The 24,064-nt window shown below is 43.4% G+C and overlaps 1 protein-coding gene across 2 annotated transcripts; it reads right to left on the bottom strand.

Moving 5' to 3' along the window:
• Positions 1-2,382: 2,382 nt before the first annotated feature.
• SENP2 (SUMO specific peptidase 2) lies at positions 2,383-24,039 on the bottom strand. 2 transcript variants are annotated; one of them, XM_052804333.1, is made up of 17 exons: positions 23,885-24,038; positions 20,570-20,625; positions 18,843-18,976; positions 17,925-18,000; positions 17,309-17,387; positions 15,111-15,255; positions 14,083-14,186; positions 12,104-12,201; positions 10,828-10,885; positions 9,061-9,124; positions 8,197-8,346; positions 6,711-6,842; positions 6,093-6,296; positions 5,885-5,964; positions 4,553-4,637; positions 3,734-3,829; positions 2,384-3,167 (listed from the first exon to the last, which is right to left on the bottom strand). In XM_052804333.1, the coding sequence occupies exons 1-17, from the start codon at positions 23,983-23,985 to the stop codon at positions 3,105-3,107; spliced, it is 1,725 nt and encodes a 574-aa protein (XP_052660293.1). In that variant the 5' UTR covers positions 23,986-24,038; the 3' UTR covers positions 2,384-3,104. The 2 variants fall into 2 exon arrangements, with proteins under 2 accessions (XP_052660294.1, XP_052660293.1); XM_052804334.1 differs by lacking the exon at positions 6,711-6,842 and having other exon boundaries at positions 2,383-3,167; positions 23,885-24,039.
• Positions 24,040-24,064: the final 25 nt, after the last annotated feature.

The following is a 24,064-nucleotide window of genomic DNA, read 5'->3' as shown; positions in this document are numbered from 1 at the left end:
GCAGCAGGGATAAGGCCACCACCAAACGGGGAAAGGACCAAAATGGGGTTTGGTTGTCCCTTGCATGAAACTGTGGCAGGGGAAGGTCTGCACCTGGGCATTGCATGGGGTGCTGATGGATGCCACAATGGGCGAACCGCGCCCCCACAGCCCCAAGAGCTGTGCTCCTTCCCTCCCACCCATCAGGCACCAGGTACACAGTGCCATGGGAGTGGTGGCACCTGGGGAGGGCAGGCTCTGGTGCCACCCATGTAACACCTCAAAGCACCAAAACACATGGGCATGACAAGTGACATGTTTTGGAAAGGTACAGGGAGCAAAAAAAAGTCCCTTCCCCACCTACAGCACAAATGATCGCAAAAAGAGCATCAGTTTTCGTGTTTGCTGTACCCCCACCATCCCCAGCCCCAGGCAGTGAGGAATGACTCTGCTCCTGGCAGGACAGGCACAGCCCTGGGGTAGACCCATGCTCACCAACACTGTAAGGGTTGGTCTGACCCAAACTCACTGTCTGAGCCCCTCCCACATCCTTCCTATGAGTAAGGACCACATCATGGGGCAGACAAAGAACATCAGAAGTGTGCAAAGCCAGATGATGAGCATCCCCCCCCCCCAGGGCAGCAGCTGGGGGATGCAGCATTACTCACGCTGTACACATGTTCTCCTGTCAGCACAGGAAAGCACAAGCTTACATCCAAAAGGCCATTTACTAATGAGAAGTGAGGCCCAGATCCTGCCCACAACTGTTCATCGAAAGCACAAGAGTTAATAAGCTGTTTCTCCCCCTGGGGTGTTCTCACAGCACCTTGTAGGGGCATAAGGAACCAAGCTGAAGGGCCAGAGCCCATGAGATGACCTTGCAGACAGAGGGGATGTCGACTGGTACATGTACAATTTCCCCACCATCTCATAGAAGGAGGCTTTCAGAAGCCACAAACACACAGGCACTTCTAAGTGACCAGTGCAGGTATCCCCTAACAGGGTTTACACCACAGAAGTGCTTTTCAGTTTGTGTAGAGGACAGGGAAGGCACTGGCTGGCTGCACGTCTAGGTAAGCTGTTCATGGCAGTGTCACCCTGCTCCTTCCATCTAACATCTGAGCCCCCTCTGCTTAAGAGGCATGCACAAAGGAAGACCTGGAAAGCATCCTTACACCACTAGCCCCTCTGCAGGGCTTGTTTCGTTATTGGGTTTTTTTCCCCCTAAAGAATAATTCTGCTTTTGCAATCAGCAGAATGCAGGATCAGCCTCAAAATTTCATCCCCCAAACAGCGAGAACTGAAGCTAAAGGGAAAGGATACTTAAAGCACTCAGCTACTGGGTCCTAGCGTTAATGAACAGCTAAAATCTTCCAAGCCCTCAGGGATCCAGGGAAGATTAAGCATCTCCTGTAAGGACAAAACCCGACAGATTGCCTTTGTAATAGTTCTCTCTTTGGAGAATCTCCTCTGATTTTCAGTTTGAAAGCAAAGACTGATGCAGCTGCTGACCTGCAACACAGATAAACCACCTTATCAGCTTTCCCAGGAGAGCAGATCTTCAGGCAAGGAGCAGCACTGAGAAGGAGGCTGACCATACCCACAATGACAGAGGGGATGTCCCCAAAATCACCATCTTTCTCCACAGCTGAGGAGAGGAGATATACCTCATCACCAGTCAGGAATCACCTTACATTATGGTAACTATGCCATTACAGAAACAATCCAACATGGTTATTTCTACAAGCATTTGAACATGTGGCTTCCAAACCAGCTATGGGCAATCTTTCCTCTGCAATGGTAAATGAAAGACTTGAAATCCTACTCCAGTTCTGGAGTATAACCTGAAGGACAAAAAACAAAAGGAAGGGGAAAACACCATGTTTAAAACTAATCTAGCTTGGTCTGACTGTAACAGAGTAAGAATTCACACAAGCTCTTCATTAGGCAGATGTGTGGAGGCAGTACCTGCAGCAGAGGGGCAATAAGGCAGTAACATGTTCCAGCAACACCACTGAACCTGGCAGGACACATGTCCGTAGCCCAGCACATCGGTGCTAGCACATTTTATTCCACTTCCACAGCAGTACACTGCAATACTGTGTGGAGACAGCCGTATTAGCCTTAAACAGATTCTAGTACTGGACAGCCTGTGTTCACCAAGCTGCACACACAGGTTTTTTTTGTCCTACTGCAAAGTCTAGTGACTTACCCCAAAGAGAAATCTACTTTGGTATTACTGGGATTGTACTTGCTCATCTGGCTGCTGAATGACATCCTGATTGCCCCTTCAGGATTTTGTGACAATCGCTTAGAGGCTTTTGTGCTCTGATACTCATCCTGGCTAGAGTCTCATAGATTGTAAGCGTGCTAAAAACCACACTGATACGTCAAACTTTTTTCAATTAAAAAAAAAATCATTCTATTTCATTACCAGGTAGAGTTTCATTCCAGTAAGGCTCTTTATATAAGTTACATTTATTTTAATAAAAAGAAATAAATACTTCTCTTTTCACATTAGATAACTCCCTGGAGACAGAAAAAATAACAAAAACAAACAACAAACAACAAACCAACCCCAACTACAGGGGCTTCACTATGGATTTGTTACAAATCAAAAGATGGTAAATGCTTTCTTTGTATGGTCATCACAAATCCAGTTTTAGGAATCAAGTAGATCATAGATGTTCCAGAAACAGAAGAAAACTCTCCTTGACGAAACAGTAGCTAAGCACATTTGTCCTTGGGAAGATAAGTTCAGCAAACACAACTGTTACCACCACCACAAGTGAGAGTCAGGTTTGTCCATAACGTGTCCATGTGTGCTGCGAGGTATGAGCATCCACCTCAATGACAGAGGTTCACAGCATTTGTTCTTAACCATTCCCTTGGATAGGTCACAGCAAACTTTCTGGCTTGCACTTAAGGTGCATTAGCTAATTTCAAAGAGAGTTATTGTCTCCAAAATCGGGGAGAAAAAAACCAACAACTTAACCGCTACTTCAGAGCCTAAAGAGGAAAATTTGTGTGCCTGCTGCCTTTTCAAATAAGATATTAGAAAAGTAACTAAAATAAGAGTTAAGTCACGCCAAGGTGATCACAGTGTTACTCCAATAGTGCATGTCTCAAAGCAGCTGCTGATGGATTATTTCCCACACCATCTTCTTGCGGAAGTAAGGCATGTGATTCTGAAAAGAAAAGAAAAATCCATTAAATACAAAGTCATGGCAGAAAGAGGCAGAAAATATGCATGAACACCCAGTTAATTCTTTAATATGAAGTTGCTTTTAAAAACCATCAACACTTGCCATTTGGCTACAACATAGGTTTCACCCACACAGGTCCTAAGAGGGTGACACAACAACCCAACAAAACCAGATTTACTTGACTACACAACAGTTTAAAAGCACTCTAAGAAAAGACCACCGCGTTGGAAAATAACCAGTGTCTTAACCGGTCAAAGGGTGAAACCCATTTCTCCGAAAGATACAAAGGCCAGATACCACAAACCCACTGGCTGCAGTAAGGAATCTCACTGATTCACCTAGGAAGCAGATACCAGACGTAAGGATGGAGAGTACAGCTCTGCTCTGCTGAGGCCACTTCAAAGTTTAACTCCAGCAACCATGCACCAAAACCAGAGAGGTACAAAACATCAGCCCCTGTTCCAGACACAAGTAACAGCTGCTGCGTAACTTCCCTGGCTCTTGTATCTGTGCAAAAAAATCTGGAGCTGCTCATAACCTTCACTCACCTGTGTAAAGGTTATCGGCTTGTCTCTGGAGATGTAATCCGCATATTTGCACATAAAAACACCGCAGTCACTTCCATTCAATTGCTGAGGGATTTCCTAACGAACACAAAGATGGAGAATTTTCCTCTATCTTAAAAGCAATTTGGAAGTAGCCCACATTATCCATACCAACTATACACTAACCAGACACTCATCAACCTACTTGCCTAATCCATTTACCACTCCCGCACACAAGGAATACACCCAATTAACCGCACATCATCCCTCCCCTCTGCTTCCTTTACTTGGAAGTTACAACCCAAATTCTTGGCAGGCTGATAAGGGATAGCAGCCTTCCTCCCTGCAAGGTGTCTTGAGGTTTGCACAGTGTCGTGTTTCTTAAATGGAGTCCTTAGATAGTGCTTTTTACTATGAACTTGTTGAGAAATATCAGCTCAACCTTTTGCTTTGTCACATGCCAGGATTTGTGCTCCAAACAAGAATAATTATCCCAAATCCAAACCTGATTTTTGAAGCCTACATTTTCTGACAACAGCTAAACAGATTCTTAAATTTGCTTGCAAAATGGGGGCAAAGCCAGATTCACCTTAATGTGGCAGACTAATTAAAAAAAGAAAATATTCAGCCAGCAAGGAGAGGCACTGCTTAAAGATTTCATCCCAGCATGGTTTCCTGGTCCACCTGCAGCCTGAGGTGGTACCGTAAGAACACGAGATGCTTATGGCCGTTCTCCAAAGGCTTGGACTTATTAGAAAGTGTTAAGACCTTTGTGACAAGGAGCTATAGTTCACATTTCAAATCCAAGTAGTGCTCACATACATGTGACTCCATGCTGTGAAGAGTCCACTCCGAAAAAGTCAGGTCCAGATTTCTTTTTTCCCGGCTTTCTTCTTGCAAGTATTGGCTGTTTAAAACAAAACAAAATCGCTCATCATCTCTGTAATTTAGGCCAACCAAAAAAAAGCTGCTGAAGGATTACATGAAGAAGAATGGCAGGACAGTAAAACGTCAGAGGATCCTCACAGAAGCTGCTTTAAGGCATTTGGAGGAAAAATCCAAATCTTAAGTTTACAAACACAGTGAGCTAGTGGTCAGGAATGAGACCAACTGGTCAGGAACAAGACCAACAATTCCAACAGAGACTTCCACAAAAGCGTAAGCTCATTGCTTAGTAGAGGCATCTGCTGTTAACTGTTCAGGAGAGCACTGGACTAAAACAACACTTGGTTTGTCTCTGTGGGGCTGCTCTCCTGCTCTTGGTCTACAAAGCTGTTGGATTAAGGGGTTTTACTACTTCTGCATCAGTGGCAAAGACATCTAAGGATGCTGGCTTGTGCAACATGAAAAACTGTACCCATTACATTTGAGATGTATGACATGCCAGCTGATACATCTGGAAAAGCTTGCCTACAAGCCATCTGTCTCGAATGAGAATGTCAGAAATACAAATACTACATGGTAAGGACATGAGGGTAGCCTGCTGGAGTAAGCTGGAGGGAAATATGGTGGCTTTGTTTAACACACAGAACAGAATAGAAGAGGTACAAACTGAGAAGCAGCATGTTACGTAGCTCACTACAGTAGAAAGGATGAACGTTACACGTTGTGGGGGGGAAAGGTCTCAATACAAGAAAAGGATAAAAGAGCCAAGCAATAAAGAGTAAAACTATGTGTAGCTGATCACAAATAGAAGTGTATATACCCTAGGACACCAACATTACTGAGTTGCAATCTGGAAGTTCTTAAAGAAGGAGAAGTTAAAAAGCTCTTGGAAGACTGTAATCCTTTCACAGTCAGGTTGGTATTTTGAAACACTTCCCTGAAATTCTTCCCTCTCATCAGTAGTCCAGTTTTATTGATGACTAACAAAGTCAGCACATGTATGCCACGAGGCTATCATGTATTTGACAGTGACGCTTTGTCTGTGCATAGTGGGAAGGTGGCAGGATCCAGGCAGCCAAGACCCTGGGTGGAGAGGATGATGTGAGACTAGATAAGTAGCCAATGTCACACAGCTCACAGCAAGCAAATCAAAGATTTCTGTTTCGTATTTACAAGAAACATGAAAACTTGCAGTTGCATTACAGGGACAAAATCCAAAAATCTTCTCATAATTCACAACATAAAAGCATTGACTGAGCAGTTACTTACAACAAAGTTTCACAAATCTTGTTGCCTTTTTGTCCCATTGAGTCAAAGTATTTGATGGTCTTCTTTCTGACATCTATGACCTGTTATTAAAAGGTGACTGTTAGACAAAGCACAACCTTGTGCTGTACATACAGCAAAACCTAAATGACTTTTCTTGCTATTTTTTTCCTCCCCATCCAATTCTAGATAAAAAGCCAGTTTGACTCACCACTAGTGCCCAGTGCACTCTCAGGTGAACGGGGACTAAGATGAGGTCCAGCTTGAAAAGATCCACAGCTCTGGTCCATCTTCTTACTGCTTTGTAGCCCCCAGAAATTAGTTTGGGATAAAAGAAAGTACTAAAAGCATGGACTGCTGGATATCCTTCCTTCTTATTTCTTTCCACTAGAAGATTCATGTAGAAATTAATGACCTGTACCATAAAGAGTAAACCTGAGATGTAAAATAAGACATTAGCTTACCAAAAGAAAAATACAGCAATGTGTCTTTGCTGGCCACCCTTAAGTACGCAGCTGAGAGAACTCCAGTCTCAGCTGTCAGCTTTTGTTCTGAGAGTTTTGCACTTGGTTTCTTCTGCAGTTTGATAAAAACATCTGCCACCCACTCTGATAACCTAGACTAATTCCTGGAAGCTGCATAATACAAGTAGCAAAGGAACTTCCAGAAACACTAGACCCTTAAGTACCTAAAATAAGAACTGTACAGATATTTCTAGGCTCTGCAGTGGGGGTCATCAAATAACTTTGAAAAGACTTCTGTACACAGTGAAGGGGTATTTTTAAATAAATACTGAATTAGAATACCACTGTGCTGCAGCTAGTTTTACCTCATCATTTAGCCAGCGAAGGTTCTTTAGTGTGTGGATGTCCTCACGAGTGACCTTTAGTTTGAAGGCACTGCTCATGATCTCATCTGGCTCACCTTTGCCAAATGCGGCAATGACCTCTCTCTCCATGGCCTGAAATGAACAATTAAATGGGGAAGGACTTGTGAAACAGAGTATTGAGCATGCTAACCTGTGGGCAGCTTTCAACTGAAACCAGGCCTGTAAACTAAGCTCAGGTGACAGAGCAACTGGCTTTGCCATTTTTTTGCTAAGTTAGCAATAGCACTTTTTTGTTGGTTGGTTTGTTTCAGCATCCTAACTTTGAACTTTAGAGCCCGGGTTTGCTTCAATTTGTTTTCACAAAGGAAGCCGGTATAAAACACGTGGACTAGCAAACACACTAAAGCAGCTGAAAAATGAACGGAAGTACAGCAAACACCTTTCCCACATGATGCTGCAGCCCTTGCAATACCGAGGTTTAAGCCAACCATAGTAGGCATTCTCCATACCAAGGCAACTAACTCAGGAGCCTGAAAGAATCTGAAGGCAGGGGACTTCAAAGGGAACTGAAGTAACAGCAAAGGGGGAAACTGAGGCAGCTACACTGGAGTCAGGCAATCAGGAGTCCAGGTTGTGCATGCAACTGGTGGTAATATGGATGTTTCCAGCTAAGTCTGCTTAAGGAATGCAAATAAGCCACTAGGTCTGTTAGTATAAAATACTCTGAGCTGCAATAGCATTTCATTCTTGGTTGAATCTGGGCTAGCAAAGTAAGAAAAACACCTGATTTTCCTTGTACTGAGCATCACTCTGCAGACTTTGTAAACTGTGGATTTACTAGCCCTTTCCAAGTCAATCCTCAATGGGCAAAAAAGGAGGTGCTCAATTAGATCAGCACGACTGCAACTCTGAAGAATAAAAGCAGCCAAAATTCATACAAGTAGAGGAACTTGAACTCCCACTCCCTGTTGAATAGCGTAACTAAGTTAACTCCTGTGACCACTGTTACATGCAGTGCAACCATGCCCAGTGTGCATACATGACTCTGCGAGATCCTGAGGACGTACACAAGATGCTCAGGTTCCCCACAAGCAATGCAACATCGTGGATCAGCAAAAGCTTATTTTTCAGATTCTATCACTGTGGTAGGACAGGTTGAGAGGCAGAGCCAATACAACTGTATGAATCAGGTTAGCACTGCTCTGGGAGACTGTTAAACCTGGAATAATTTTTGTCCTGGTCGCAGAAGCCCCACAAACCCTTAGGTTAGCACAACTAAAGGAGTGTGTGTAGCACACTAAATCCTTAAAATCAGCTTTATTGCTGACCCTTGCACTGTGAAGTCACAGCTGCAGACACTCGGTAACAAGTTAAATGCAAGTTCTTAAGATTTCAAACAGCCTTAAGAACCACCTATAATAAATGGAGTTCCCTGCAGCTGTTTCACAGCCTTCTGCTTTGTCTAACAGACTGTCAGCTATGGTACCTCTGTGAGCGGAGAAAAGCGTTCTACTGTTTTTTCCAAGCTTGGGTTTTTCTTTTCTTCCACATCAAGCACAGGTGATTTTCTGGACAGAACAGGTGTCAGATGTAATTGCCATAACACAGCATCTGAAGTTTCAGCTCCATGCTGTCTCTGTTGGACAAAAGGACATTAAGCTAGCAAGCAAGCACAGGTTTGTTTGCTAGGGGATAGTGCAGAAAATCTTGCTCATGTATACAACTGGAAGGGGTTTTGTACACACATCCAACCAGCAAACTCCAATTTTGCTGTTACTTTTTATTGATGACTGCATTCCAACTGTGCACCCATCTAGTGCTGCATTCAAAATTAAACGGAGGCAAGAGAGGCAGAAAGTTAGTTTGGCTTGGACCGGCATTAAGAACCCCAGCAAAGCCTCCACACATAGGCATCAAGTTGACATTGAGATTAATATTTCTGATTTCCATGATTAAAATTTTTTTATCTCAATCCTGACCAGAGATGAAAGTCAAAGAGATGTACTACCTATCTCACAAAACAAGACTAAAGACACTGCAGTCCAGCTTTGCAGGTCAACTAAGTCTGTGTGCTAAAGATTTTGAAGCTATACCCAACACATTAAAGGGGAAGAATAAAAATAGTATAGTGTAGTGTGCTCATAATAGTCCAGAAGCAAAATTGATGGCAGTGGGAAACCCTTTGTGACAGCACTACTCATCAAATAATGCTCCCGCTTTCCCTGGGAAAAACAAGTGGGACAAAAACATTACTTACTCAACGATATACATAAGTGAAGAGTGCAAAAATTTCTCATCACAAACAGCTGTATTTTCCTAAAAAGTGAAATAATGAACAACAGAAGCTTACCCCTTCAATGGCTTGTTTCACTGGTCTTCCCTGTTCATGAGAGTTTTCTGCTGGTGTGTAGTACCTGCACGGAAAGGGAGAAAAAGAGAGAGAGAAGTGAGCTGTATATCCATACTGTCCCCTGTAATTCTCAAGAATTCACCTTCTGGATAAGAAATGCTTTTTCAAGGCTGATTCTGACTAGAGCCTCAGTTGCACACATGAACATGTGACAACGTTGTCTCAGCTTCCAGCACCATTCTTTTGTAGCAGCAAGACTGGGATAGAATGAAGCGCTGGGAGCTTTGCAAACTTTCTTCCATCTACATGTGCGAGACTCCTTTCATTTCTCTTTATCAGTCTCATTATTTGGAAAACAGGGAAGCAACCAGCACTTCCTCTATCAAGTGCTTTGTGAGCTACTGGTGATAAAATACTGCATGCTAGGTGTTATACTGCAAGGTAGAACATGAACATCTGCAACTATACTTGCATCCAAATATAGTTAGCTTACGGAAACTAAGACCAGCACATTGAATTAAAAATGGGACAGCTACAGGATGTTTACTTGCCTTCTATAGGCTAGTCAAGAGAGTGACTATCCCCATTTGGAGAGGATTATCATTAAAACCACGCAGACTCTGAAGAGCAAACAAATACACAGACATTAAAGTTGTCCATATATATGTCCCTTCTTCAAAAACAAGAATTTGCATTGTCACCAAAGATCCCCTTTTTCAGGAGGCAGACCTACAACAGACTCCTATGGTATCCTACACTCATTGTGCTTTAAAGACTTTCAGTCCAGCATGATAAGAGTAGGTATCACAGGCCTTGTCAAATGACTTCAGTTAGTAGCTAAATCTGCAAAAACAGGCAAGAAAACGTTCGTTCCTTTTACTTGAACCCATCATACTCCATCAGTTATTTTATTTCCTTCTCTCCCCTCCGGATTAGGAGAACCAGTGACAATTTAAGTCCAGGAACAATGCTGCACAGTTAAATATAGCACTAGTGTTTAAAGCAGGGAGAAGAATAGGGACAGAATTAGCTAAAAAACAGGACTGCCACAACTGAATCTCCCTCTGCTCCTATCTACACTTTCTCCTCTCTCATTTAAGGGCAGGTCACTGCAGAAAGATCCGTGCATGAAACTGCCATACAAAATCTCTCCCTGTAGCTGCACTTATTGCAACCAAAACCCCATTTCCCATCTGAACTTATAGTGCTGCCAGCTCAGACAGCCAATACAAATGAGTCCACTGGCCTCTCAAACAGGCAGACAACCTAACTGCATGCTTCCCTTTTGGTCTCATATTCAAACCCAAGGCATCCTGTAAGTCACAAAAACTGCCTCAGTCCCACCAGGCTTTACAAGCTCTCTCAACCTTATGCTTAGGATCCTAGTTTCAAATTGAAAGAAATGAAATGTCAGCTCATTAATGCTTTGGCAGAAAGAGACTCACAAGCAAAAATGGATTCTGCAAATCCAAGGACAACTTGGTACAGCCACCACTCTCATCCTCACTGGCTTTCTTCCCACAGCAAAGGACCCAGAAAACAGCACACCAGCCCAACCCTGTTTGTCACACAGCATGGCTCTAGCATGGGAGTTGTATTTGAGATGCAACTAGCTTGAGAGCAATTCCAGACCCACAAGCTAGCTACTCCTCTTCCACAGCACTGAGATGATAAATGTGATTTGTCTTCTGGACACTACTGGAGGCTGGAAGACACATGCACACAGAGCCAAAAGAAACAAGAACCGTGATTAAAAAGAGACTCTACCTGATCACATCACTTCTCTGAGGCTGCTGTGGGCTGCAAACATCTGCACATCTGATATCTGCACAGAAAAGCAGTAATACGAAAACAAGAAGTCAACTTTCAATTACTATCAGATGTACATAGCTCTCAGTTTCTGGGTGATAAATTAAAAAAACCTTCTAATGAAGACTGTATGGTTAGGCAGTTCGAACTCTGGCAAACAGTTTGACTATCGTGTGCAAGCACAGGAGAGCTGAAGCAGGGCATTTATTAGATTTTAAATCCTAGATTGCACACTTGACTCAATGGGTAATTTTTGCAACCCAGATGCTTCTCCAGGCTCAGAAGAATAGCTTGTCATTTTCCACAACAAACCAAGTTTTCCCCAAATTCTAACACCTGCGCAGAAATAATTTCAAAACCCATATGATACCATAATAAAATCAGATATGTAAAAGGAAGTATTGATGAAAAATGATTTAAGTAATGAACTGGGAAAAAAAAAAAGACTGGGACAATATTAAACGTATACCCATGAACACATGGTATTATAACACACTGCTGGTACAAAAGAAAATAGCTTGTCAGCAAACCAGTTTAGCCCACTCTGCAGAAGACAAGTAAGGTCACCTTCAGTAGTTATGTATCTTCAACTTGCTAAAGATGATCTACAAAAGAACCTAACTTGATATCAACAGTGGTACTGTGCAGTTAGCTTACTTGGTTTTGAAGCTCTGCTATCATAGAAATAGTCATGTATAGCATTAAAAAGGGATTTAAGAGTAACACATAACTGCAACTCTGAGTTAAGTAACTTGCACCTAAGGGTGCACAGTAATGTATCACACACACACACACCCCCCCCCCAGCACCAACAGCCAGATACTAGGACATTCTCCTGTACAGTGGAGTTAATTCTGTGGCTACAAACATCACCGGTACAGTAATGTCTCTCAAGTACAATTTTTCACTTCAACAAAAATCTTAACAAAGCCATTTTAGCCAATAACTAATTATGGTTTGCACGGGGTCAGGGGGGTGGTGGTGTTCCTCCCTCTTATTTTTCCCCTTTCTTTCCAGAGACAGCTCATTTAATTCTAACAGCTGACATGAGATATACTAGCATAAACATGCTGGCTGGTTTGGATTTCCTTATAGACAGACACAGATTAATGATACGCTAGCACTGACAAATCTTTTTAGCATAATCTATACCTTCAAGACTTAAGCAAATGCCCTATTTTGATTTGAAGTCTACCTACAAAGTGGAACAGATATGAATCATGGAAATACTCACTGGTCCTTAGTGTCATATATGGATAGACATCTCCTCCATAGTTTTGTTCTTCCAGGTGACTCACAGTCATCACTGGTTTCTTGGAGTAGGCTTGAACACTTTGGTGCAGCAAAAAACACCAGAGAAGCATCACAGTTTTTGTATGTATGGTATTTGTTAACTGTGTGTACCAATTTACTAGAAATGATACAGTTTATTCGTACACAACTGTCTACATTAGAGTTAGAAGTCATAGTTAAAGCAATAGAAATATGTAAGGTAAAATTGTGCCGTTTAATACCTTAATAGAAACATCCTGTCTCCTCCACTGGTTTCATGACAAAACACAAAGGTCATTTCCATGAGGAGGCAGTTTACATTCAGAAGCTTGGCTACTTTCAACTCAGACATACTGAAGATACAGGAGTCAAATTTTCTGTCTCCAAAATTTCAGAAGAGACTAATCAACCATGAAATTTGATTCCTTTACCTTTTCACCAGCAAATCAGTGGCTTCTTTGGTTTTAGTTTAAAAAGAAAAAAAACATTCTTTGCACATCCAACAACTATCTGGATTAACCTAAGGAGGCCACTTTGTTTTATGGGACAAGATGGCACTCATTACAACCACCCCTGACCAATTCTTTTCAATCTATTTATTAAAGATTATGCTGACACTGAGAATACAATGTCCACAACATACATACATACTTCTGGGATGTTTTACTTCAGATCTGCTCTACTCTGATCTCAGGGACTACAAGCTCATAAGCAGTTGGAGTGCATTAGACACATTCTACACGAACACTCTCTGGTTTAGCTTCATCTGAAAGGAATCTGTTTCACATGCTCCAGGTCTGCTCTGAGATATGAGCCAAACCACAATAATCAATGACTGAGAGATTAGATGCTGAAAGCAGAGTCTTGACCCACCCTAAAATGCTATTGCCAGTGCACCTAAAATTACATGAGACACTGTTTTCCATATAATTTTCATGCACCAGAATGTTTAAACATTATATGCTGTTCTGAAGTCGTGTGTCCACATGTCTTCTAGCTGTGAACCACCGGGTGGAGTTTGGGAATCTTTCAAAGCCTTGGTAACAACCCATGTTTCACAGCATTTAAAGGAAACTGCAAGAAAGCATGGCATTTTCTACCATCTTACTGTGTATAAAGGCATGCTGGAAGTTCAGCACCACCTTGGCATCAGAATTTTACAAGAATTAGGCCCCTTCTGCACAGCTCTGAAGTGTAATTATTCCACTAAGATGACAGCTTCTATTACTTTTCTGGTTTTTTACTTGTGTTGTTAACTTCATGCAATCTCTTGACACTTTTATAAGATATCAAATATACTCACCACTGGTAATATATGAATCAGAATTACACACAAGTTCCCCTTTGCATGTTGCTTTAGGAACTGGAATTCTACACACGACTGGGATTTTGTCAACTTAGTGTACCGCAAAGAGAGAACTTCCTACAATTTGTGCGAGGAGGACTGGGGGAGGTGGAAAGGAACAGAGAAAATTCTGGCATTCCCTGTGTTTACCTAAAGTTTCACATTCTCAGATAAAACAGGATTCCTGACCAAGGAAAAGCTCATCAATTGCAAACAAGAGGAAGATAAATTCTTTTTAATGGCGCTACAGAATAACCAGTGCTGTGGATTTTTATACTAGAAGTTATACTGCCAGCACTAGAACTAGACACTACCTTTCTTAACACAGAGACAAGAAAGGAGTATCAGAAAGAGAAACACATCCATATCAACAAACGAATCTTCGTCTTTAGAATATACATTCAGAAAATATTCATGCTTCATTGCAGGGAGCTGAAGGCGGCTGTCGATCTTTTAAAAATTAGTTTGACCCAACCCCTGCCCTGGGACACTGTCCAGAACCCTGAGGGTAGGAAAGATTAATTCGCCTCCACTTCCACGTACAACAGCTACAAAGTTACCACCACAAAGTTAATGGTTATTTTTCCTATAATTACCTGACAAAGCTTGTCAGCTGTGGATTAGGGCGGTTTCTAGGATATTTTTCCTTTACCAGTCGCAAGAGCTGTTTGTATTTCTCCTTTTCTCCTCGCTGAACATCCTAACAGAATGGAGGGAAAAAACAAACAGATTAGAAGCACTGCATATGAAGCAAATGTTTGTAATCTGGATATAGTGCGGACTGTGCAGGCTGTTTCCAAAATACTGGCATATTATTCCAGCTTACTTTAGCAGGAATTCCCACACCTTCATTTTGTGTTAGCCCTGCTCTAGGAACTTGTGTCCCACTATAAACCTCAAAATTCCTTCTGCAATTATTTCCTGAAATGGGTGCCTCTTCCCTTCAGCTGTGGTCTGCACCTCTTGCATAATAATTCAGGCTAATACGCATTCCTGTCAATATACATAATGATTGGGTGCTATCAGTCCCCAGGGTATCTTAATCATATTCCACAGCTTGCCATGGCCTGCTTCTCCAGTAGTTCGGTGTAAGTCCTTCTCCCATGTAAGCTAGATTTACCAGGAATTTTCCAATAGTTGCTTCAGATATTGGAAGGAAAGGGCAGGGAAAGACTTCTCAGACAGTCCTGTAAGGAAGGGTTATCAGCAACTGAGTGGGGTTTTTGCCTACATTATCCTTTTAAAGTTCCTACCTAAAGATAACAGTTGAGCTAGGTGAAGGACAAAACAGTGAAACAACTCTGCAACAAATATACACATAGTGACAAGGCAATACAGCTCCACTTACAAGTGAAACTGGCTGGAGGGTCCTCCCCCAGTACAACATTTCCATGAAAATGGTTTAAAATTCCATCTTTTGGCAGCAAAGCACTGCTCTGTTCCAAGACTTGATGCATGTAAAGGCAAATAAAATGCTATACACTGATTTTCCAGAAGCATTCCTTCAACTTCATTAACTACACCCACTGTGCTGTTACAAACTGCCACTTCAGCATTTACATACAGTTTTGTTATAACTGCTAAGTTGTTTCATTTCAAAAGACACTTTTCTCACCCAGCATACCTCTTCAGCAGTACAGAAAAGCCTCCCCATTTTGCTGACTTCCGAAGTCGTGGATTCTGGCACAGTGCGTTCCTTAATGGGTGGCCTCAGTGTTAAGATGCCATCTGGAGCAGGTTTGATGTGGTGTTTGCCATTCCTGCTTGTGCTAAAAACATCAACAGCAAAAGAAATAGTATCAAGAGAACATTCAAATATGCACCTCCCGACTCAAGCTCCACCACCAACTGTTTTGTAAAGCATGTATGCTGACGATGATGGAGACAGACACGAAACGTTTACGACTTTCAGGTGAAGACCTGCTGTCTTCACCTGGCTAACGGGAAAGTACAGAGAAATAAAAGTGAAGATCAGAACAACTGCCTTGAATATACACTGTTGTTTGATCTGCACATCACAACTGCACTCAGAGGCACATGTTATATCCACAGCAGTCCAAGACCTGAGTCAATACAGAAGACTAAAGAACCATGCAGGTGTGTTATTCATGCCATCCAACCATCAGCTCTTCTAAAAGCTAGTGCACTGGCACCAAAGCGTAGCTTCTGCTTTCCTCAAAGCATCATCCTGGCAGAGACCTCTGGAGATCATCTGGTCCAAACCCCTGCTCAAGCAGGGTCACCCACAGCAGGTTGCCCAGGACTGTGTCTGGTCGGGTTTTCAAACATCTCCAAGGACAGAGACTCCACAACCTCTCTAGGTGACCTGTGCCAGTATCTGACCGCCCTCAGAGTAAAAAAAAAAAAAGTGTTTGCTGATGTTCAGATGGAATTTTCTGGTTTTTAATTTGTGCCCATTGCCTCTTGTCCTGCCAGTGGGCAGCACTGAGAAGACTCTGGCTCCCTCCTCTTCATTCCTTCCCTTCAGATGTTTATACACATTGAAGAGATCCCCCTGAGCCTTCTCTTCTCCAGGCTGAACAGTCCCAGCTCTCTCAGCCTCTCCTTGTATGAAAGATGCTTCGCTCCCTTAATCATCTTAATGGCTCTTCGCTGGACTCACTCCAGTAAGTCCACATCTTCCCTGTGTGGGGAGCCCAGCACTGGACACAGCACTCCAAAGGTGACCTCAGTAGAAAGGAAGGATGACCTCCTCCCTCAACCAGCTGACAACACTATTCCTAACGCAGTCCAGGATGCTCTTGGCCTTTGCCACAAGGATGTATCACTGGTTCATGGTCAGCTTGTTGTCCATCAGGACCTCATTCTCCGCAGAGCTGCTTTCCAGCTGGTCAGCCCCCAGCACATACAGCTGCATGGAGTTGTTCCTCCCCACATGCAGGACTTTGCACTTCTGCTTGTTGAACTTCATGAGCTCTCTGCCCAGCTCTCCAGCCTGTCCAGGTCCCTCTGGATGGCAGCACACCCATCAGGGGCATCAGCCGCTCCTCCCAGTTTTGTATCACCTGTGAACTTGCTGAAGGTGCACTCTGTCCCATCATCCAGGTCATTAATGAAGATGTTAAACAGTGTTGGCCCCAGTACTGGTCCCTGCGGTACACCACTAGTGACTGGCCTCCAACTGGATTTTGTAACTTTGTCACCACAGTACCTCCAAGCTGTGGTAGACACAAGACTACCAATCTAATTTTGTCACTGGAAGACAAATAGTAGCATCAAATCACATCATGACCCATTCCCTCCTCCTTCCAGCTATTTCTGACTCTGAGGTAAGTGTACAAACAGTCCCCCAGCATTCCTTAAACAATAATTCAAAACAAATGCAATGTAAAGGCTAGTCCTTTTATCAAATCAGGAAGTATTTTATGCCAAACATCATGGAGGTTTTTTGAGAGAAGGTTGTTGGGTTTTTTTGGTTTTGTTTTTTTAAAATAACAACTTTTTTTTCCTGTCAAATTAACTATTTAGGACCTTTTCACAAGCATTCCTGGTCTCAGCCTCTTCTCAAGTTCAACACTGCCTCCTACCACAGACTCTTAATCTTTATCTAATCTCCTGTGTCTATGAAGTATCTGAATTTAAAGAAAAAGTTTAAAGTTGGTTGGAAGAAAAAAAAAAAATGAAAACAGCTGGAGAGCTCCCTTAGTGTAGCAGTCTGGAGGAGTTCCAGAATACCTTCAAAAAATATTGCTATGTGGACACAAATACAAATGTTAGGCAACACAGAGGAAGTTCAAGCATGAAAGTGAAAGACAGCAAACAGTTCAGAGAAGTAGTCAAAGAAAACAGAAGGATTTTTACCTCAGACATGGAATTGTCTTATGAGAAAGGGACAGTGTTTCCTTATTCAAGCAAGTATTGGTTCCACAAGGCATTTGATCTACGAGAGAAGAGCACAAGCCATCAGTAACTATAAAAGGAAACTGAAGAGTTTTATGAATTTACAGTAAAGAGCTTCACCAAAGACAAATTATTGTCATTTTTTCTCTTACATCATAATATTATTTGTGTTATGTTACTTTAGGATATTTTCAGATTTTTATATTGGCAACTACAGAAAGTTGTGCGCACAAGGTATTGCCAGCCTAAACCTGAAATAGAAAAGGGTTATCAGCATCTACTACCTAAAATTAGCATTTAAAACAATTTACTTTGGACAAGCTAACAAGGGACATATCAGAACTGAATGACTGCATCCAAGGCAGCTCTTGTACTGAGATGACAAGATGAACACCTGGCCCCAACCCAGAAGCAATGCCAGGATGCAGGGAAGAAACAGAGTTCACACTCGAGTATTCCTAGATGCTACCTAGATATTGTGCCTGCAATAATCTGTACATAAGCCCAGGGGTAGAGTTGCACAGTACACAAGGTAGGGTGAAAAAGAAATGAGTTATTAACTTGATGTCAGCCTTACCAATTTGTAGCATTTCTGCTTCTAGCGCAGAACCTGTTGGTCTTTTAGCTGAAGGGTCAGAAGAAGTCGACTGAGTCTTAAATAAAAAGAAAAAAAGCACCGTGAGTATAACCTGAATGTGAATCCAAGCAAACAAACTTCCTGAAATGTAGTCAGCTCTGTTATGACTTGGGGACCATGATTTGCTGGTTCTGACTGCAACAGAATGCAAATCTTTGCAGGATCTCTGACAAGTACACTTTAATTTTTTAATACAGGCTCTCATAAGTGCAGTGATTGAAACAATACAAGCTTATCACTGAGTTCTCCTCAGTCAGCTCCTAAAGTGCAATAGGTTAGCCCTTGAAAAATATATTTTGTACAAATAAGAGTTAATGACTCTCTCAGGAACAAATAATAGAGCACGACAGTTTCTTATTCCTCTTATCCTATGGGGCAATAAGAAAAATAACACTATACCTTTGAACCAAACTAGGGAGTCAAGCAGTTCATGACTCATTTTTAGAGCTAAAGTCCTCCAGGAATCCTCTCCTGGACTGGTGGATAACAAACCTAGCAGAAGAGGTTTATTCAGACAAACTATGCAGTTCTTCTTGTACTGTAATGTGTTTTGATTCCTTAACTACAAGCCTGAGAGAGTAACAGTTTGCAAACACACTAAAACTATAAACTTGAATAATTGTAAAGTATCTGGAAGACAACAAACATTTAGCCCCTTCCTTAGCTGCAAGTGCTAGAGCAGAATATGCAAAGTCAAGTAAGGCAAACCCAGCACACAAGAACTGCCTGATATAAATGGAAAAGAACCACCTACTGCTGTACAGGCTCAGAGCAGGCCCAACTTCAAGATGCATTAGGGAGAGCCGCTTCCTCTTTCATCTTGCACAGATTCTACCTACTTTCAAAAGCCTTGCTAACCTCTTCTGCAGACTCTGTAATTGGAGCGGCATGGCTGACTGAAGCCTTCTGGCATTTACTTTTTTCCTTGGTTGGCACCTTCACCGCAGCAGAAACTTCTTCAACTTTCTTTTTACGCCCAGAGATGGCGTAATCTAAAAAAGAAAGACAGGCCATATAAGAACATGATTTAAAAGGGGATTAGGATTTCTATTTGCATTAAAGCCCATCTCCTTAATCCCACCTAAAGCAGTGTAACTCATTTCAAGTTACACACCCTTCTGCCAACAGCAGTTGGTGGTGATTTTTGTATTAGTTGGCTCACTGAGCAGTCCTTCAGAGCTAGAGCTCAAAGACTAACCCATGAGTCTGCCAGCCAGATCTGCAAAAACACCCTGCTTTTGGGAACATTCCCTGTTTCTGGAGAAGCAGCACAGAGTACAATTTACCCTCCTCATCCCCTCTGCATGTGCATGTACGCTTGCAGTTTATTACGTGTCACTCTTGTCTAGTTGAGAGAAGCTGTTCACTGAGGTCTAGAAACCAAAGCTACCCAAGCCTGCTCTTTTCAGTATTAAAGCAGCAGACATGCAGCCCCTCAGACAGTATTTCCAAACATCAAGCCAGGGCTGTTTAATAAGGGGCTGTGTTAGAGATTAAATCATATTAGACAACAGCATTTGTTTGAAGAAAAGAAAATGACATTTTAGCAGAAGAGGGCACAGATGGTACCACGTTCTTAGAAGCTGATTTGGCCTACTTACTAAGACATGGGAATTGTTCCTACCAAGAGTTGGTGATGTTACGAAGAGGAGGAGGGGATCAAGATATCAATTTGACGTATTTTTCAGTTGGTTTATGCTCTTAAGCCTGAAAAGCACACTAACAGTTCAGCAGTCCCCACCATTAAGGGACAGCCAAGCAGTAACTAGGAAGCTCCACATTTCCCCGCAGAACTTGTGCTAGGAAGTGTCGTACAGCCTAAAGAGCATAATTTCTCCCTCCTTATCAGTAAAGGGGAAATGTCCATCTCAAATCATGAACAGTGCAGCTGGCACCCAGAGGCACCAACATGGCTGCAGGCAGCTGCATAATTTTAACCTTAAACACTTTCTGGAGGGGGTAATCAGAGAGAGCCTCACCAAAGAGAGCACTTCTCTACCCCTGCTGTTCTCTCCTATGCCTAGCTTCTGCTGCATCTCCATCCTTCCTCTATCTTTTCAAAATGCACATGCCAAAATTTTCAGATTCAGACTAAACCAACTCTTCTGTTTTCAATCCAGCTTCCCCTCCCAAGAAACCCACTAGCTCACACAAACATTTTTCTCTGCCTGCCATCATAAAGCTACCTTCCTTCACATCTCAGATTCTAAGTGATTTCTCCTAAGACATACAGGTATTTTGAACTGACAGAGGTACTTTGCAAATACAGATAGGAGGGAGCACACAGCTTTGATTTAAAGTACTCTCTGCTGACATGCATGGGCTCAACACCAGAGAGACCTGGGATATTTCCCGCTGGCAGTAAAAGTATTGTGCCCTGCCACAGTCAACACAGATAACATCACATAGAGGGCAAGGCCTTTTGATACACCCTCAAGCCACTGGCTACACAGATGGCCACAAGGAAAGAACAGCTTGAGAAGCCAGTTTCAGTAACAATGCTGAAGTACAAAAGCCAGAGTTTCCTAAGGTACATGAAACCTAGAAAAATCAGGCATATTAAATACTTCTGTAACAGGCAATACCTGTTTTTTGCTTTTTTGGTTGAGCCTGGTCAGGATCTTCCACAGGTGGACGAATGCTGAGGAAAGAACACACAGAACAGTGTTTTGCAACCACAGGTAAGCTTCTAACAGACTGACTTCCCTTCACAGGGCCCAAACTTCCAAAGTTGGTTTTCATATCCTGAAGGTCTTCCCCTTCCAGGCACCCCTGGGATGATCTCAGACACCATGACCCCCACCCCACCCCCCAACTGCCACTGCTGAACATCTCTCATCGACACCCCCCACCTCGCTTGGTCAACGGACCACTCACAGAAAGCTAATTATCCCACTAAAGCATATTAGGCCTCTTTTTCTCATTCTGTTAATGCTTCCTAATGTTTTATGTTTGTTCTTATCACCAAAAAATTACTTAAGTTAATACGTAGTTGTCTTCTTTCCTCAAGGAATCAAGAGATTACTAAGCCATCTAAGTTTGTAAGTCACTACACTGAATTGCAAAGAAAAGTCTAAGTAGGACAGGAAATAAAAGGTGGGAAAGCAACTCATGCATACACCCACTTAAATAACTTACTGCTAAATCAGTGCTTGTGAACTAGTTCTTGAAATAATTCTTAGCTGCGCCCTCTCTTACAAAGCGCAAGTCCATTACATCAGTAAGTGTAACTATTTTATCAGTTGATACAATGATAAAGTCTAGCAAATTTTTTTACTTTGGCAACAGAGCGCAAAGGTTGTTCCTCATTGTTTTGTTGTTTGGGTTTTTTTTTCCTATTTGCCCCCCAAAATGCCATGACAGACAGCAAGGATTCTTTGAAGAATTCTTTGGTCTTTCCTACACAAAATAATTTGTTTTGAACTGTTATGCCCCCAAACCCTGTCGGTATCATCGCTTCTGGACTATCTTCTGTCTGTATCAGGTGCACAAAAAGTAGCTGATATCCTTAACTGCACCGTTCACACAATATAAAGAATATTTCCTATTACTATGCTATTAAAGTCAGGCAGAAACTACTGTGGGGTAGCTGTTAAATGCAAATCTATTCCTATAAAAATGCATTCTTACTCAGCATATTTGGTATTTCAGAAGGCAAAACTGAGGACAACAAAATATTTGTATCCTCCTGCTCAACTTTTAGCAAGAGCGAACTAATTCCGAGCTGCTCTTCAGTGAAAACTTCCCAGCATCAGTCTTCTGCAGGGATAAAGCACAATTCAACCTTCTCAAGGCCACGTTCCGAGATAAGTTTACATACCTGACTGAGGTTACAATAACTGTTTTGGAACAGAAGTGCCTCTTTCTCCAGCTTTAGGAGCCTGTGAGAGCGTTGTTTTGTCCTTTTTTTACTTTACCAACCACTTGGAGGTTAAGAATTAGTTTGATCACAAGAAAAGATGAATTCTCTCTTGGTAATTCAGAAATAAATAGGGAAATCTTTGATGTTCTGAAGTAGGCATGGCCAGGGAACATGGATGGGCAAAAGGCAAGGAAAAAATTAATCTATGCTCAGCTACCTCTGTCTCCGATGGGAATACACAACCCTGGCAGAAGGTTAAACTGTGTCAATGCAATTGGGATTTTGCCAAGGGCCTGGGAGAAACAGGGAAGCGCACAGGGTGTTGAGTGATATTTGAAACACGCTGAAAAAATGGGCCAGAAAATAAAAGCAATGTGAGACCGGTCTTCATGTAAAGATGCGTTCATGTCCTTCTCCATGCTTTAGAGGAGACAGCACCTATTTATGCCCAGCATTTTATTTCCCTCCTTAGCAACTACAGGAAAACAAGTAAGGCATTAGGAAAACTCAGTAACTCTGCATACACCCATATACGCTCAGGCTCTGTTCTTTTCAAAAATTCCTCCCTCACCAGTGCTGAGGACAGTTCATTAAGATTTATAATTTAAATTTGTAAAAAATTCAAGTTTTCACAGGTTAACCCCCCCCCCAAATCACACACTGCACTTCAGCAGTGCTGTACAAGAGCAGCTAATGCTTATCTACTTTCCCCAACAATTTCAACCCCCATGGCCAGAATTTTTCATCTTTCTACCATGGGAAAACCTCAAGTGGCAGAAATAACGACTACCCTGTAGTTCAGATTTCCTTGGAGAGACTCACACATGGGAGCTGGGAACATCTTTGCCATTTTACAGCACGTCTCAGGGAACACTGTTTGAAAACTTATTTTCCGCAGGACAGCTTCTAATGCAGTTTCACTTGTATTTCATCCTAATTGCTTCGCCTGTCATTTCCAGCCATCTCTTAGCAAAACTGGGTCTCCTGGTCAGACCATGACATGACAGCCTGCAGCATCTACAAAGGCACATTCTTCAGTTCAGGATTGTGCTCTGCACAGCAGCAGTGAACAACTACTTGTGCAACAACTGGCTCTTTCCAGAAGACGCTCACTTTTCCCACTCACTCTGGAATATGAGACGCTAAGCAGAGCCTCCTGGACCAACAGTTTCTCCCAGAGGGAGCAACCATACTGCACAAAACATGGCATGTAATCTACACATTCCCTCTTTTCAGAGGGACAGAAGCAACAGGCATGCAGATGGCTTGGCCATCCGTCACTGGTAGCTCTGGGGCACCAGCAATGGTTAACGCCTGGGAAGGCATCCCTTTTTCTTCCACTCCACATACCTACCATAGCCCCACACCACAACTTTCCTCCAGCCAATACATCCCTGTATGCATACATATACTGTTCTCTGCTCCGTCAACACACGTACTCCAAGTCTCCACCCCTTTTCTTCTTTTCAACCCCCCACTGTGCAGATGGAAAGTGAAGGAGGGGGTGGGTTTGCCAACGGACTGACTTATCGGGAACATCTGGAACCCACAATCGGCTCAGCATCACACGGGAACAACTGTGACCGTGGGCAGTGGGTGACCCGACAGCAGCGTGAGCCACGGCCAACCACGGAGGCCAACAGCCGGGCCAGAAGGAGGGGCACAGCCTGCTCTGCTTCGCCCACTCCCGTGCCAGGGCGGGAGAAGGGCTATGGGCGGCATGGGTCTCACGGGAGCCCATCACGCCCTGGATGGGGGGGGGTCTGGGCGGGCAGAGGGGGGCAGCCGGAGCGAGGGGAACCCCAAGGCAAGACACCACACTGCACCCCAGCTCACGCTGCAACAGAGCGACTAACGCCGCTCCCGCCCTCGCCTCCGACCCCTCAGGCCGAGGCCGGCCGACTGAGGCGGCGGGCTCCCGCTCCCGGCAAGCAAGCCCCGGGGGGGGGTCCCGCAGGCCCCACCGCGGGAGGCCGCGGGGGCTGGCGACGGGGCGAGGCCCCCGGGCGGCCGTGAGGCGGCGGGGCGGCTCGCTGACCTGGGGGGCGGCCTCTTGCGCGGCGACGGGGCCGGGGGCGGCGCGGGGCGGCGGGCGGCGGCGAGGAGGGCGCCAAGGGCCCCCAGCAGCCATTGGTACATAGGCCCCGGCCGGTCGCCGGCGGCGGAAGTGCGCCCGTCCCGGGCGACGCGCGGAGGCAGGGCCACCCTCTCATTGGGC

Source organism: Harpia harpyja, chromosome 12 (assembly GCF_026419915.1).
Source record: "Harpia harpyja isolate bHarHar1 chromosome 12, bHarHar1 primary haplotype, whole genome shotgun sequence".
NCBI lineage: Eukaryota > Metazoa > Chordata > Aves > Accipitriformes > Accipitridae > Harpia > Harpia harpyja.
This window is presented reverse-complemented; position numbering and strand designations above follow the sequence as displayed.

Bases quoted from the DNA above. Each gene is read 5' to 3' on its own strand.
- SENP2 (XM_052804333.1), bottom strand. From the start codon at position 23,985: ATGTACCAATGGCTGCTGGGGGCCCTTGGCGCCCTCCTCGCCGCCGCC. The intron at 18,977-20,569 runs GTATTGCCTGTT...TTTCTTTTTTAG, and splicing joins ACCAAAAAAGCAAAAAACAG to ATTACGCCATCTCTGGGCGT. The intron at 12,202-14,082 runs GTAATTATAGGA...GCTGCACCAAAG, and splicing joins CAGCTGACAAGCTTTGTCAG to TGTTCAAGCCTACTCCAAGA.